Source organism: Suillus fuscotomentosus (genome assembly GCF_016647785.1).
Source record: "Suillus fuscotomentosus strain FC203 chromosome Unknown F5891scaffold_110, whole genome shotgun sequence".
NCBI lineage: Eukaryota > Fungi > Basidiomycota > Agaricomycetes > Boletales > Suillaceae > Suillus > Suillus fuscotomentosus.
In genome coordinates, this window is record NW_024539622.1 from 1 (window position 1) to 15,498 (window position 15,498).

The 15,498-nt window shown below is 48.8% G+C and overlaps 5 protein-coding genes across 5 annotated transcripts; 1 reads left to right on the top strand and 4 right to left on the bottom strand.

The window, feature by feature from the left end:
- Positions 1-50: 50 nt before the first annotated feature.
- Positions 51-3,687, bottom strand: F5891DRAFT_1067851 (Phosphatidylinositolglycan class N-domain-containing protein; the record flags this gene model as incomplete). Its single annotated transcript, XM_041363166.1, has 18 exons — positions 3,546-3,687; positions 3,397-3,523; positions 3,167-3,340; positions 3,078-3,112; positions 3,000-3,017; positions 2,805-2,949; positions 2,583-2,749; positions 2,393-2,537; positions 2,013-2,339; positions 1,763-1,958; positions 1,359-1,716; positions 1,114-1,304; positions 961-1,060; positions 804-912; positions 638-748; positions 480-585; positions 253-326; positions 51-205 (listed from the first exon to the last, which is right to left on the bottom strand). Exons 1-18 carry the CDS (start codon positions 3,567-3,569, stop codon positions 51-53), a joined length of 2,562 nt encoding a protein of 853 aa, XP_041218586.1. The 5' UTR covers positions 3,570-3,687.
- A 358-nt stretch (positions 3,688-4,045) lies between these two features.
- On the top strand, positions 4,046-6,024 carry F5891DRAFT_1153544 (uncharacterized protein). Its single transcript, XM_041365190.1, has 3 exons — positions 4,046-4,207; positions 4,260-4,875; positions 4,928-6,024. Exons 2-3 carry the CDS (start codon positions 4,277-4,279, stop codon positions 5,604-5,606), a joined length of 1,278 nt encoding a protein of 425 aa, XP_041218587.1. The 5' UTR covers positions 4,046-4,207; positions 4,260-4,276; the 3' UTR covers positions 5,607-6,024.
- A 69-nt stretch (positions 6,025-6,093) lies between these two features.
- Positions 6,094-8,230, bottom strand: F5891DRAFT_1067870 (uncharacterized protein). The gene is made up of 5 exons (XM_041363167.1): positions 8,052-8,230; positions 7,963-7,994; positions 7,630-7,888; positions 7,344-7,572; positions 6,094-7,286 (listed from the first exon to the last, which is right to left on the bottom strand). Exons 1-5 carry the CDS (start codon positions 8,098-8,100, stop codon positions 6,461-6,463), a joined length of 1,395 nt encoding a protein of 464 aa, XP_041218588.1. The 5' UTR covers positions 8,101-8,230; the 3' UTR covers positions 6,094-6,460.
- Positions 8,231-8,276: 46 nt separating this feature from the next.
- Positions 8,277-12,974, bottom strand: F5891DRAFT_1067872 (P-loop containing nucleoside triphosphate hydrolase protein). Its single transcript, XM_041363168.1, has 20 exons — positions 12,776-12,974; positions 12,510-12,701; positions 12,360-12,443; positions 12,194-12,308; positions 11,508-12,129; positions 11,389-11,445; positions 11,175-11,338; positions 11,003-11,101; positions 10,561-10,922; positions 10,302-10,508; positions 10,142-10,250; positions 9,988-10,084; positions 9,803-9,938; positions 9,675-9,757; positions 9,519-9,623; positions 9,376-9,469; positions 9,003-9,314; positions 8,884-8,955; positions 8,739-8,827; positions 8,277-8,683 (listed from the first exon to the last, which is right to left on the bottom strand). The coding sequence occupies exons 1-20, from the start codon at positions 12,869-12,871 to the stop codon at positions 8,587-8,589; spliced, it is 3,192 nt and encodes a 1,063-aa protein (XP_041218589.1). The 5' UTR covers positions 12,872-12,974; the 3' UTR covers positions 8,277-8,586.
- Positions 12,975-14,565, bottom strand: F5891DRAFT_1067875 (uncharacterized protein). The gene is made up of 3 exons (XM_041363169.1): positions 14,081-14,565; positions 13,332-14,023; positions 12,975-13,285 (listed from the first exon to the last, which is right to left on the bottom strand). Exons 1-2 carry the CDS (start codon positions 14,346-14,348, stop codon positions 13,425-13,427), a joined length of 867 nt encoding a protein of 288 aa, XP_041218590.1. The 5' UTR covers positions 14,349-14,565; the 3' UTR covers positions 12,975-13,285; positions 13,332-13,424.
- Positions 14,566-15,498: the final 933 nt, after the last annotated feature.

Genomic DNA, 15,498 nt, shown 5'->3' on the forward strand with positions numbered 1-15,498 from the left:
CTGCTCACCGGTATCCGTGACGTTCAAAAAACGTCATTGTCATTCCTGATCTAGATATTAGTGATCGTGCAGGTCAAAAGGAACAACGCACCATCAGTGAGTGTCAGAGCCACGAGGAATAGCGAGAAGGGTGGTAGGTGGAGTCTTGCATTTAAAGTGGCAAAAAAGCTGATAAGATCACATATGGAGCGACAATTTTGAATATCTGGTAATATTTCAGGCTGGCGGTACGCGAAGCAATGTTTGAAGAACCCACCAGTAACGCTGCCATCAAGAATGGATTAAAAATTGGCACCAGACGGTACACAGGTTCCAAGTAGAACGATCTACAGAGGTGAGCAGCAGAGCTGGATCAGTTCGTCGGGGAAACTCACGAAATTGAAGCAACGCTGGACATAGTCGATCATCAACATCAGCAACACGAAGGTCCAGTCCTCGTCTATCACTCACTTGCCGGTTCCAAAGAAAGCCACCTGAACGAAAAAACAAGAAAAAGAGTGATTCTGATATGGTCAGTGTGAAACTCGTATCCTTGATTCTGCGAAGCGGCCCTAGCTCGAGTTGACTGGACGATCGTTTCGACTTCTATCCACAAGAGTAATTGCATGTGAAGCGGCATAGAATAGGCCTTCAACACTGATCGAAAGAATGACGAAACAGACGCCGAAGCCCAGGAAAAGCGATATGATTCTTGAGGTTGGAGTGCTGTGCTGTGCTTTAGAGATGAATGGGAATGCCGACGATACAGCTGAGAAGTGTAAAAGTCAGATGAATGACTGATGTCAGTTGATTAGCAAGGGTACCGAGTATGAGCCATGCTGAAGATTGGTTAATGATGGACAATCCCTGCTTTGCTTGTAAACTCTTCACTGAGCTTGCAGTAATGGTCATGGCGAGCAAGATAAACAACACCTTGGATACGAATGAGTTGACTACATAGCGCCATTTACAACTACCTACCTGGGTGATCTCAGATAGTTTTGCGGCTTTCGGAGCACCGTTCAACGCCAAACGCGTACAACCTGCGGCAACTATAATAATCATTGCCCCTCCGCACATGCTAAGACATAGATGAGCATAAGCAATATGCACAATCTGTCAGACTGCGCTCACATCATGTACAAATCCTCTCTCTTGTTAACGCTGAGTAGGGGGAATATGCTAGTTACAAGACAGCTACTCATCCAGGAAAGTAAGAGTCTCGGGTGTTGCGACCGAACGTGACTTGGCCATGATGCATACGGCCATAAAATACCCATAACCACAAAACCAATGCTCCACAGCGACCGATGAGTGTAGGCAGCCTGAACCATTCGTAAGTCAAACAAGCTTCATAAAATGAACAAGGATCGACGCACGACCATACACTGGAGCACAACCACCACAATAACCAAGTGAAGCAACACTCTAATTACAAAAGGTCCGCGTCTGTCCTTCGACTTGAATTGTTGTACAACAATTGGAACTCCACGCAGTGCGAATTGCTGCCAGAAGTAGCAGGGGAAAGTCACATAGACATAAAACGTCCATGGAGCTCTCTCTGCAGCAAACAGTGCCCAAAATGTTGCTAGTATGGTTGTGGTGGCAAGTATGACCACGGTACGCTGCCTGTCTGAAACCAAGGGAGCTGGTGGGGGAAAAATTGACAACGATGCATAAGCAGACCATCCCAGATATGCTATTACGACGATGGTCCGTATAAGTACTCGGTTATAGCTGCATTCTCTCAGTAATTGTTCCTAGCGGTAGTCAAGCAGCTTACGTTTCGAGATATCGAAGACCTTGTAGAGTGACCTTGATGAGTTCAGCTGTCTCTCGACGGGCTTCGAACCATCCTCCATCACTGATCAAACGTTCTATTTTGGACAACCAGGATACTCTTGAAGGCTTCCCGTCTTGAGTGACTTCTTCTAAAGGCTCGAAAGCTTTGTATAGAATGGTTTGTACGGCCTTCGATTCTACCAGCCAGCTAGTTATGGACAGAGAAGCCAGATGGCGCATTTGGGACGCACCGTGTTTGACTCGGTAGTGTTCTAAAATACTTTCTGCATTTGCCAATGCAAGCTGGGCCAAGGCTGACTCTCCTTCTCGCGGTAGTAAGTAGCCAGGTCGCGTAGGGTCTGCATCAGGGAGAATTCCTACTGAATTTACAGGGTAGTTAATACCAAGCAGCGCAGCCATCAGGGGTGCAATATCCGCTTGTTCCACGTCTCGTCGCAAGAAGTCGTCAAGTTGCCAGAGCCGAGAGTACTCATCGTGCGAAGAAGGAATGATGTCAGGCATTGGGCCCCTAATGCCTCGCCCCCATGCAATTAGTGGGGTACGCGTGTTGTCCGGGTCTGCGAACTCCTTCAGTACCTCATTGTTAAAACTGATACAGCGCGGACCTCACCGCCATCACCATGGTTGCCGATCTTAGACATGCCGTGGTCAGCTGTAAATACGAAGCTTGTCTCTTCGTCGTGGTAGAAGTCGGAGAAAAGTTCTTCTGTTTGTTGGACGATGCGATCGACGACTTGGATATTGTTCATGTATTCCTTTACGGGGTAAATCAATGAAAACGCACTAATGGAGATGCTCACCTTGGAGTGTGGCCTATATGAGTGACCAGTGGTATCCAGACCAAGGAGGTGCAGAAAGAATACCACCTTGTCAGCACGTAATTCTGAATCAAGCAAGTCGTTCGATGATGCGTTCTGAAATAACGTCTGAAGTTGGTCCAAAACCCAGGTATCTAGAGCGGTGGCATCTATCCATTTGGTCTGATTTAATAACATGACTGCAGTAGCTCTGGACATTCGTGCCTTTCGTAAAGTCTTCGTCCTCCTCATCGTAGCTCCAAGTGTCAACTTTTCCGGGAGTTGCGCCTTGGGAAAACATTGGTAATATGTCTGGGGAACCGAAGGAGAAGGTGTGACTAGATTGATTGAAGATGGAGTCAAAGTGAACCTGGAGAAGGATGAGATATCGTTCGCGGTGTCTGTTGCTACAATACTGACTGGATTCGTTTTCCAGCCCTATCTCACGATTCTCGTCAGTATATGATGACAAGGAGAAACAAGAAATGGGCACTTTACCTTGGTCACAGCAGAGACATCCTCATACATTCCCCCTTGAATTTTGTGAAGTCAGCCCAATATTACTGATGTATCGGGCAGTGGCATACCGATGATTGCGACATGCCCAGGTCGACTTTCCGTTGGTACTCGAGTGTGCGACAATCCAAACGCCCCTCGTGTTTGAATAATATCACGCAAATAAGGCGCTACAATCTTTGGTGAGGAAGGAATAAAAGAGAACGCGTTCACACCAAATAGAAGGTCTGCGCGTAGACCGTCTCCTAATAGGAATTGATGGATGAGCAGTTGGTGTTACAGAAAGTGAAGCTATACTTGCCCACAATGAGAACGACCCGTTTTGCTTCCCCAGAGCCAGCTCTGCGAGGAAGCATGCCGTGGACAACTGGGCTAGTGAAGTAGCAGTCAAAAACAGAAGCAATGAATACGACGTGGAAGATGAGTCCCTAGTGTTAGCAACTTGAGAACATTTCTATGTGATGACACTGTCATTTGTATGCTTGAACAGAAGCCACGGATCTGCAGCTCGGGCCGTTGACTTGCAAAGTGTGTGAATAATATGCCTTTTCAAGATGCGGGCACCAGCGAGCAGTGTATGTTACGTGATGTGTCGGGGGCGGGTTGAGCTTGAAAATGCCGCTGACGCGCCAGTTCCCGACTCCGCCGGCTCTCTGTTTCTGATTGCCGCTTCAATGTTTTCTTCGTTCTTCCACTACTCTTGCTTTTCGATTTTTGTCTCTCGCGTTCTTGTCTTCCCTGATTTAAACAAATCTTCGGGCATCCTGATGAACGCAGACAATTAAGATTTCAAAAAAAGATATAGTTCTGAAACCAATTTCCCACGGATGGACTTTCCCACGCACGATTTGGTAGAGAACGGCACAGACAAAACCCTCCGGAGTCCATCCACTACGGGGTCGGGAATACTGCTCCACCAGTACCTCGCGTAGAATGTATCAGGTATATTTGTAGTAGCCAATAGTTACAGACTGTAAGCGAGGCGACTTGTGTCGCCGATTTCCCAAGGGGTATATCTTAAACTCCGAGTCTCAGGGAATTCAGGGACACCTTTAAACAATCATTTTATCTTCCTCGCCAGCACCTCTCTTAGTGGACAGTGGTTCTTACTGGTACGCCCATCTTGCATCCAAGTCGGTCTTACGTGATGAACAAAATTTACAGCGAAACTTCACTGGACCATGACTTTAGCAATCTCCCACGATTCCACTGTGTGCAACCTGCCCCCCTTTCCTCCTGAACTTTGGATTACAATATTTAGCCTCGCCACTGATATTCCTGGTCTACTGAGCTATGATGACCCAAACCCATCTGATCTTCCGCGTCCCCTCCTTAAAGAACGCGAGCACAAACTGTTGAAAGAGTCTCTTTTCACAAAGAGGAATATTATTCTTGTCTGTAAGACATGGAACGTTCTCGCCACCAATTTTCTCTATCGGAGTGTTCTGGTCACTCGCCCAGCTACCCTGTCTTCTTTGTTTGTCGCCCTCGGTGGCAGATCCTCTGGAGCAGCCCGCTCCCGTCACGTAGGGTGGTGGACGAGACGACTTGATGTCTTGATACAGGATGACCATTGTGAGGCATCTGATTACGCCCTCCTCGCCAACATAATTCGACAGTTCCCAAACCTGTCGATCGTCAATCTATCTATGCCCATGCTTCCTGATAATGATTCCTGGCTTCGGCAGCTACCCGAATCAGTCGTGATGGCACTAGCTGAATTTTGTGGTCCATCATTGCGCGTATTTGATTGTTCTGATTCCATCTTGCGCCCCTGCAGGTATTGACTTAGCCTTATCGCGCACACAGCACTTGCTGATTACTTTTTATAGAGAGGATCTGATGAAATTGATAATTGCAGCACCAAATTTGAGTGTGCTCCACTGCCCAATTTGCTCGCCCAGTGCAAGGGACGGGTCTCCTTCTGCTAGACTCGACGTGCCCGTCATGACCAAGCTGCAGTCCTTGTCACTCATGTCGGTCTTTTTGCGGGATTATCTGCCAGACAATAGAGACGCCAACCACTTCCCCGCTCTCAGAAAACTTACTTACGACTGCATCCCTCCTCCATTCCTTGACCATACTTGGAAACATTTTGTGAGGCTGAGCTGCGCGAATGTTACTACCGTGCACCTCGACTATTCCCTTCAAGCCGACCGTCTTCAAAAAGAGCTGGATCTGCTCAGTGAATGCTGTTTGTCTTTGAACGACCTCGTCATTTACATCCGTTCATGGACGGAGATCAACCCAAATCTCACCCTCCCTCCTTCCATTTCATATCTGGGATTATATTCCAAGCTACGCAAGGCACCCACATTCCATTTTATGCAACTATTTGCCGCTCTTCGTACTATGTCAGGTTCGAAGCTCAAGACTGTCCGATTGCTGCACGCGGACGCTGTGGAAGATTTACGGGAGAGCTCTCGGGATCTGTTGCAGTGTGAACTCGCTGATAGCACTCGTATTACATTCCGCATCGAGGACCACGAGGGTCATCTTCTGATGCCTTGATGCGTAGGTCATGGGTACAGTATAACACGTGTGGTTTGGACATTGGTGTATTCTTAATTGAGAATATCTTCATTCACACCACATATTGATTCACTCACGTTCCTAGTCTTCAGGCATCTATTTAGATACATCATGGATCCATGATCTGTATCCAATACGTGTACACTGCTGCAAACATCGCCCTTCATTACTCCCGGCGTCCGTCAGGAACGCCCTGATAAGATCTGCACCTGATGACTCCTCATCGCCCGACTCATCAACTACATCTGAGGATGTTATTTTCAGTCGCTAACAATAGACAATGTCTAAGCGCCAGTCACATTACATTACCAGTAAAGAGTGCTTATTCAGGAATGAGTACTGAGTGCTGTATCATCGCTTCGTCCGAGCCCTCGTACTAGACACATTTAAATAGCTGATGTAGCGGATGGCGGGTCTATTGCTGAGCATGCCATGCGCTTAGATTTTCGTTTTAATACAAAACCAGTTGCCAAAATGCTTCTCGTGCGGGTCTCGTGATATCTTTCTCTAGAGTACACCAATACGCAAATGACTGTAAGCGTAATAATAACATTCAGCTCACGTATGCAACTCGCTAAAATACAGTCGTGCAGATGGAGTCCGAACTTCTATGAAGTCTCCAAGTGCTCGCACATGGCGCACTAACATGGAAATAACACCGCACTAGGTCACCAGGACTGTCGTAAACATATTCGTGAATGGGAGAGTGATATGATGGAATGCAAATTATGATGTGTTGGGTATCACTGCGTGGATATGACCAATGTTCTAGATGGAGGGGCGTAAAAATATGCGTGCAGATTCGTGGCGAAGACTTTGATGATGCATGAAGGCTAGATCTTGAGCTCGCGAAACCCGCGCACGTCAAGCCGCCCGGTGCCATTCTTCTGCCATTCCTCATCGTCAGCCGCTTTGGAAGCTTTCTTGAATTTCCCGCCAGGAATGACAATCTTTCCTGCGCTCGTATACGCAGTACGTGACTTTGGAAGACCGAGTGCCTTGCGCTGGCGTCGAGTAAGGGGTTTATGAGTTTCAGGAGGCGGCGTATTGCATGCGGGAGGGGTACTAGGAAGCGGAGATGAAGCAGAAGATGATGAACGGCTGGATTCTGCGGAGGAGCCGGGGGTGGAGAGGTCTGGGGTCGAGTCATCCATGTCATCATCTGCCTTGACTTGACTCAAGGGTGTGCGAGAGGGCGAGCGTCGTGAGGTTCGCGTTCGCGTTCGCTTAGAAATCGCGTCAGATGTCGACGATCCAGATGATTCGTCGAAAGAACGCTTTGGTGACCGATGAGTTCTGATACTCGATGTAAAAGACTGATGGGGACCGGTCGGCTGACCGGGGACGGGAAGTAGTGAGTCCACCTCGATGTTCAAGGAACCAGTGGAAGAAAGGGGTGAGGGTGAGCGGGATATGGGGAGTGGGACATGTGCAGGTGTTGGTGGTGTATTTTCACGATTCGATTTAACATTGTCGATTGGACTATTCTTGGGAAAACTCTTGAGATCAGATTTGGCTTTGCTCCGGGAGACGGCTTTCTTCTTGGCGGGCGAAGCAGCAGGCGGTACTGCGTCGGCGGGTAGTTCACAAACCTCGGGAAGACCAGCGTGCGGCCCTCTCAAGTTTCGTATCGAAGAAAAATGTTCCCAGTCATGATATCTAGAAAGGCAGGTTAGCGCGTAGCCAATAGGTATACTAGGGGAAATGATGACTGACGCCACGTATATTGTCCCCTCTGACTCCTGCGAATCGTTCATCTCGTCGCGCTGCTGCTGCCTCTTTTTCCTCCGCGCATCTCGCTCGTTATCTTGAGATGATGACTGGTCCTCGCTCTCGGCACCCGCCTTCCACTCAATGACGTATACCAATCCAGGCTGGATAACCTTGACATTCCTTCGCGCAAAGTGCGCGAATGCAGAAAGTTCAAGGTGCCCGCCATAAGTGCCTATAGCGCGTCACAACGCTGCACAGGAAGAAATCGGGAGGGCAAGCCCTGGCACACCTTGTTCTCGCATGCACCGCAAATGGGCGCTTAGTCCACGTTCATCCTCACAAAAGGGTTGATAGCGTTGCGCATGGCCCTCGATCCAGTCACATATATCTTGGCGCAGCTGGAGGTGCTGCGACGGCGAGCCATAGAATTGATCGCAGAGAGCCCGAAATAGGCAATTGCCATCGCCCACTGTTTGTGCAGCGTAGAGACCCTGCGAGCGAAGTTGCTCTGTAAGAAGCTGAGTATTCTGTTCTGGATCTGTTATAGGCTGTGTAGGATACAAGAATCAAATGACGAGACAAAACGTGAGTGGGATGCATGGATGACATGCGTGACACTCACTCGACCCTTGGATCTTGTTGTGCGGGACCTCACTAGGGTTAGCAATATTAACAAATCATCATCATTTGTTGTTATCAAGATCGACGTACATGGCAATGGTGCTTTAGCACGTCTCTGGGATTTCTTCGATGGGCCCATTCTACTTGTAAAAAAATTCAACGAGTTCTGTATGTGGGATCGTGTTGGTTGTGAATAAAGCACAGCTGCCGCGTTTCGGGGTCCCGAGACCCGGAAACCAGGGGCTGTGCCGGCACACGGGCTTGCAGTTGCAGCAGGCCCGGGAATCTTGCAATGTCTTATCTAGACAGAACAAATTGTAGAGTGACACGCACGAGCACATTTATCAACTGGGTCCTAGGTATTACCCACGTCTAACGTTTAGTGTACTTTAGCCTGCCCCTGGGCCTGAGGAGGCCTGAGTCCCTAATGAAAAAGGAAATAGCCGTTTCTATCATAGGGTCTACGAAAGACTCGGTTGGAGTTGTGAGGCAATAAATAATGCTTTTAATGTGACCGTGTAAGAAGTCAGGACGATCTCGGGCTGCAGTCAAAGTTCGGATCCTGTGTTGGATACTTGATCATAAGACTCAGGCCTTAACATGCAGCATCTGAGCACAGTGCCCATCATCCCAGTGACGCTCGACTCCCCACTCGGCTATCACCGCCCGGTGTTGGGAATGTCTTCTCGCCGCCACCTCGATCTGACACGAACTCCCGATATCTAGTTTGCCCATGATGAATGAATGTTGACACTTGGTGGAAAAGAAGACGCTTACATTCTCCCCAGCCTTACCTGTTCCTCGCGTGAAACAGACGGCCTTGTCGTCTTAAGTACTTTCAATAGATGCTCTTGAGAAATTTCGTGCTGCAGAAAACAGCATTCATTAGAGGGATCTATATGAGAAGAGAAAAAACACAAACCTTCTTGGGCGTTACAACAGCCCTGCTGTCCTCCTCCATCCCCCCAGATTTCGATGCCTTAATTTGTTGCAGCTAGAAACATATCAATCATCTGTGCCAGCACGAGCGCAGTTTCTTACTCGTCGTTGCATTTTTGTTTCGTCTGCCTTAGACGCAGCTTTTGCTGCATCCTTCCCAGCGCCCAGCACCACATACTTCACCGGGACCTCATCAGCCAGACCCGCGCCAGCTCTCCTCCGGCCCGCCTCGACATCACCTCCACTATCACCATCCGCCTTCCCAGCATCTATAGCAGCATGCACTACTTCCAGATGCGCGTTGTACACGAGAGCCTGTAAATCCGCACCCGAGAAGCCCTCAGTGACACTTGCAAGTCGATCAAAGTCCACAGAAGGTGCGAGCGTTAGCTTCCGGGATGCTGCAACCAAAATCTGAACAGGTGCACAAGACAATGTCAAGATTGTAGTATATGAAACACGGTGGGGCACTGACCTCTTTTCTATCCTCGATACCAGGCAAGTCGCATAGCAACGATTTATCAAGCCGACCAGGACGAAGTAGTGCGGAGTCGATAAGGTCTGGTCGACTTGCAAAAGATCAACAATCGGACAATGTGATCAATGGAAATAGCCCACCTCGTTGCAGCGAGAACATAGACTCCATCGAGCCCCTCGGCACCATCCATCTGGGTTAGCATCTGATTCACCACACGGTCCGTCACGCCTGTGCTGTCGTGTCCTCTGCAGACAACATTTATGGATATAACAGAGAGTACATAAACATAAACTTGCCTCTTTGGTGCAATCGAGTCAAACTCGTCGAAAAAAAGTACGCAGGGTTTTGCAGCCGATGCACGATCGAAAATATCTCTCACCTAAACAGAGTGAGTGTTTCCTTGAGAAAAATCATATATACGCACTGATTTTTCACTCTGTCCGATATATTTATTCAACAGCTCTGGACCCTTGATGCTGATGAAGTTCAGCCCACACTCTTTCGCGACGGCTGACGCAAGTAGCGTTTTTCCACAGCCAGGATAGCCGTACAATAGTAGCCTGCATTCCCTCCATAAATCGCATACACAACAGAGTATTATAAACACACCCAGATCTCAACCTCAGCGGAGACTGCTTGAACAATTGAGCATACTTCGTCGGCCATTCTAAGGTTTCCCTCAACGCGAGCTTGGTGTCCTTTAAGCCTGCATCGCCACAATTAATGGACCAACAATAAGATATTCTCAAGGGGAAGCACGCACCGCCAATGTCAGCCCACTCAACGTCCGACTTTTGTAAGGGCACATCCCTCAGCGAGAGAGGCACAAATCCCTCTTGGGCCTCTACAAAATCTTTCGCAGAAAGTGTGACCTTCCCGAACCATCGTCAAATAGTGAAACATGCGCATCAGATAATGCTCACCTTCTCAACGCCCACGCCCACTTCTGACACTGCCCGTCCAACGGCGACCTGTATCGTCCGTGTGACAAGGTCGCGCAGGTCTACAGGAGAATAGCCTTCCGTCCCTACTGCGAGTCGAGTGTACTCAGGTGGGTCGGATTCATCGACAACAAATGACAATGGCTCCTTGGCCATGGCAAGCCGGCGTGACACAAGACTGGCGAGAATCTGTTCGAGTCGTTTCTACCCAAAAGGCACCAATAATGAAGGAGGAACCCACCTCCTTCCGTGCCTCCCTTCCCGGCGGAGGAATGGAAGCGACATCCTTGAAGACATGCAGCGTATGTAGTAGCGAGTGCACGCTAGTCTGGCTTTCTGCTGTGGCGAGGAGTACGATACCACGGAAATTCGATGGTGCAAGGCGTGCATTGGAACTATATTGCATGAGGAAGAGCTCCGTTATATGTCGCTGGCGGAAAGAATCCGCCTGCTCGACCTCTGCAGCACAGACTTTGTCGAGGTTGTCGAAGATAAGGACGGAGGGGCTGTGCCATCGTGCTAGCACAAAGAGGTGGCGAAAGAGTGCACCGAGGGTCTGAGCGGGCTTGGATGCGAGCGGGGAGAAGTCAATATAATGTATGGCTGATTGATATTGAAGATTTCGAGTAGCAACAAAAATGGTTAGACCAGAAAAGCATTAGAGCACAAGATATCCCACTCACAAGCATACACGCGCTCATCTGCTTCCAGTCTGCGCGCGATCTCCTTCGCAACTGATGTCTTGCCCATTCCCTGACGGCCTGTTATTAAGATGCCAGGGACTGCGATACATGTGGACACGCGAGGTTCGAAAATCCATCAGAATGCGTTGCAAACAAAATCCTTTACACATACCTCCCTGAACGACATCTTTGCGCGCATGTACGGCGTAGGTCGCGACACAAGTCTTTGTCATGTCTTCGAGAATATTAGAGACACCTGATAGATGAAGCGATGGTGTCACTAGCTCTGGTGAGATCGCTGCCGAAGTTGGAGGGGAAGATGATGCGGACGCAGGACTAACAGAATGATCAGCTGAGGTCGCACCCAAGGGGATGTACCAACGTACTCATCGAGGTTTCCATTGATTGTGGGCCCTTGCTCACGGGCACCTGTGAGCGATATCCTACAAAGTCATTATATTAGCGATGGTGGTGGAACTACATACAAGAAAAGAAAGTAACGCACCGAACGAGATCCCAGTCCCCGACCCCACCCTTCACTTCACCGACAAACATCACATGGGTCTCCAAAACGGAATCAGAGATTCCCAGCCACACTTCCCACCCGTCCTTTCCGTTCCTTTCATCATCCTTTGCTCCCAACTCTTTGTTCGACCCTGGGTGCATTATCTTTGCTTCGCCATCCTCCTGCTCAGCTTCAGCACTTGGTTTGATGCCGGCATTTTTTTTAGTATCGGAGTTTATGATATTCGTCGGATCCTTGGGCGGCTCCAGCCAACGTGCACGCGCACACCACCATCCCGAACGTGGAGGGTTAGGATTTGGGTCGAACGGGATGTACTGAGTCCCTGTAAGCAGCGATAGGGTGTAAGGATGAATGTATGCGCGCGTTTTGGCGTCGGGTAAATTGGTCGTTTCGGGAACGTTGACAAGGCGCGCAGGGAGCACCCGGAGGATTTCGGATGGATATGAGGGTTTGTCCTGCGTCGACACAACGGTTCCGTGCTCTAAGCTGGTTGGTGATGATGATTTGGTTTCTGCTTTGGATTTCCTGTGCGACTTGGGAGCAATGGTGACCTCGGTATCTGTCGTGAGCAGCGCTGCGGTCACAGACGTGTCGAGCGAGACTTGCGATTAAGGGAAGATCAGTAGGGGGTACCAATGTGAACAAGATAGTATGATGGCACACACCGATTCTTAATCGTACTCTCGTCCGCCCGAGCACCCAAACATTGATCTCTTGTCCGACATTCGCGACTCGCACTTGGGAGAGGAGAGTACCTTCAACGTGTGCTGCATGCAGTTCCTGGCATAGGTGGAGTCAAGACAGCTAGTCAGCCGGGATGTCAGGACCTACCACTACGTCCCAGTCATCTGCACTGAGGGGCTCAGTGCTCACCGTCTTTGCGTATGGGAGGTCATATAATAATCCTAATTCCACCTGCCGATTCAAGCTACACCATCAGCCGGAGGAAGGAACAGCTATACGCGGGAATAAAAAGCGCACCACGTCTCCTTCTTTGAAGCCCAAACCTGCTGCATACTGAGGATCTATCTCTAGGGTTTCTATTCCACGTTCGGCTGCGGTAGAGTTGAATGAGGCAAGGGATGATGCAGAAGCCATGCCGGTCCAGCCAACATATGCCTCTCTTCCCTCGCCATCGGTGGGCTTCAAGTGGACAGCAAGGGTTTGCGGACGCTGCAGTAGCGATCAGGATAGTTCCAACCGAAGTCAGAGTTAAAGTATGAGACGAAGAAACAATGTGAACATACAATCTGTCTCTCGAGAAGGGGACCGTAAACTGATATTGGGAGGTTGACCAGGGATGATTTCAGTGATACAAAATGCACCTTTGCGCGTCGAGGCATTTTTTTAGACGATCAATTGACTCTTGAGTAGTGCATATACAGACACGAGACGTGCGTGCTACTAGACTAAGTACTAACTTAGTAGTAGGTGCAATAAGCTTAGACTCAAAGCGGGACCAGTTTGGACATTTCTGGACGGATCAGCTGACGTCGGCAAGTTGGACCGACTCGTATTATGTGCAGAACTTGATTTGATAACTGAGTTCCTCAAGCTGGCTCGGAGGAACCGGGCACTCAAATGAAGCTTCAGGGTGTGGCCACTGCGACTGTGTTTCATCAACCTCAGGTTCTGAAACTCGGATCGTCTCGCAGCCTCGGAAGGACTCTGGAACACACATAGTTTCAAGTTCAATATCGTGTGGATCTCTACTGATCCCTATAGGTGTGTGCCTATCAGCAAAGTACCCCCTCGGCCTTATCATGTCAGGTACTTTTAGAACGTTGCATGCCTGAAACTCACAACTTCATTCTTGGAGAACTGCACTTTAAAAAGTCCACGTGCTATCAACAAGCACTGAAAGAAAGGACTCTGAAACTAAATGATGCCACTAGATTATCTTGAACCATCGCTGAGCCAAACCTTTAGTTGCAACACAAGTTTCTTTGCGGTAACCTCTAGCTTCTCATCTCTCGTCCGTGCTACATCCACAATTGTCCGTTTCCTACCTGAAGCTGTTAGAACGAGGCCAACCCGCCTTGGCGAGAATGAAATAGACAGCGCGCTGAATGGTACTGGCGCAAGGTCTGATGTCCACTTGCTCGTGCTCGCAGATCCAATTCCACTATTATTCACCCTGAACATGCTGGACGATGAAGGCGAGGCGTTCACTCCATGTGGGTTTGTGTGGACAACTCCCTCGCGGACACCGTAGTGTCGAACGAGGTCTTCTAGCCGGCTGCGCGGTTGCATAAGGTCGAAAAGGTCTTTGAACGAATCCTCTCGCTCGAGGTGAAGCGATGAGTCATCGACCATAACATCTTCGTGGACCTTGAGTGCAATGAAGAGGTCGAGAACTTTGGTCTCTCGTTGCAGAGTATCACAAGAGGAAGTAGAAGCCGAGGAAGAAAATGGGAATGGATCTGATGAGTAGGGAGGGCGTATCATCGAGTTGTATGCGGGTAAATATGTGGAGCGCAGCACATGCTCACACGCTTCGCTGGCAAGGTGAGTTCCGGCCGTCATGGTCAAAGGACTTGAACAGCACGCACCAATGTAAAATGAGCGATTAACCGACCGGAGTTGTGTGGAGAGCCAACAAAGTGTCTTTCTCTGCCGTTCGATCTTTCCCTCGTCAACCCCAGGCGTTTGCGGAAATGTCATATACACGATCTTCAATAATAGGTGGGGAGGTAGGTCAGATGGCTTCGCTGCTCCACGATGTTCACCAGGGAATGGGGGTGGGGGTAGAGTGCTGGCATTAGGGAAATAAGGAGGGGGTGGAACAGATTGCATGCACTTCTCCTCGACAATGACCATAATGATGTCTGCGGATGCGCCTCTAGTTTTATACACAAATGGAGTTATTCTGGTCCCCGGAAGCAGTGCAGTCTGCTGTGAGAGTTGTGCGGTGATTTAAAGTGTAGCCTAGGCAGAAGAACGTTGATGAAATTTGGGCTGATTTGGCTGAAGAGGCTATGGATAGTCAAAGAACAGCATGGGCCTATCATACCGTGACCTTCCTTGTGCCTAAAGGCCTAACCTCCGAGTACCGCCTTGTACCGCCACGGCGCATTGCTTAGCAGTGCGCAGCATCACGTGACTAATGTAAACCCACGTCTCTCTGTCCCAAATTCAACTTGAACATGTTATAATTTATTAAGCCTGTACTCCATCTTACCAATAAAATCATCGCAAGTCTCTTCCAATTTCAACAAACGGTCTCATCTTGAGGAACAAATTCGCATTCTTCAATCGGAACTATTCTAATTTCTAACGTGACAGCATCTGCAAACCTTTTACTATCCAAATCCATCGACGGTGAAAGACGAAAGACATAAATCGGATGGAACGGAATGGTCGTTGTGTCCTTTCTTACCTCACTTAACTCTGTCACAGGCGAACATGGAAGTGAAGATTCTGGAGATAGATCCACGATATGTGGCGGGCACCAGACTTTCAATAACTTCAAAGGAGACGTGGTGAGCATTTTGTCCGCCCGTACCGCAACGCAAAGATACTTCACCTGTGATTAAAAAGTGAGGCGGGAGCAAAAGATGATGAAGGGGATCGAAAACGAGGGTGGGAAGTGTGATGCGAAAGGAGGCCCCAGGTAAGTTTCATTCTAGGATTGCCGGCGCCTTTTTAGTTGAAGCAGCTCAAATAGATTATCGCCAGTCTCGTCTTGTGCAATCTCTCCATGGCACCAAAGTATTCGTGATAAAGATGGAGGGCTACTCCCTGATAATACAGCTTGACATAATATTGGTATGCTCGTACTTAGATCAATGTTAACTTTTCAGCCGAATACTATACAAAATCTGAAGGAAATATGATGCAGTGATGAAAGTCATGTAGTTTGGAAGACCTGCAAGATAATCGATGCGAAAAAAAGTTCATGCTGAGTACTACTATGGGGTGGCTGCGCGTGCGTCAATGAGCATTTGCATACAGAAGAACTGTAACTTAC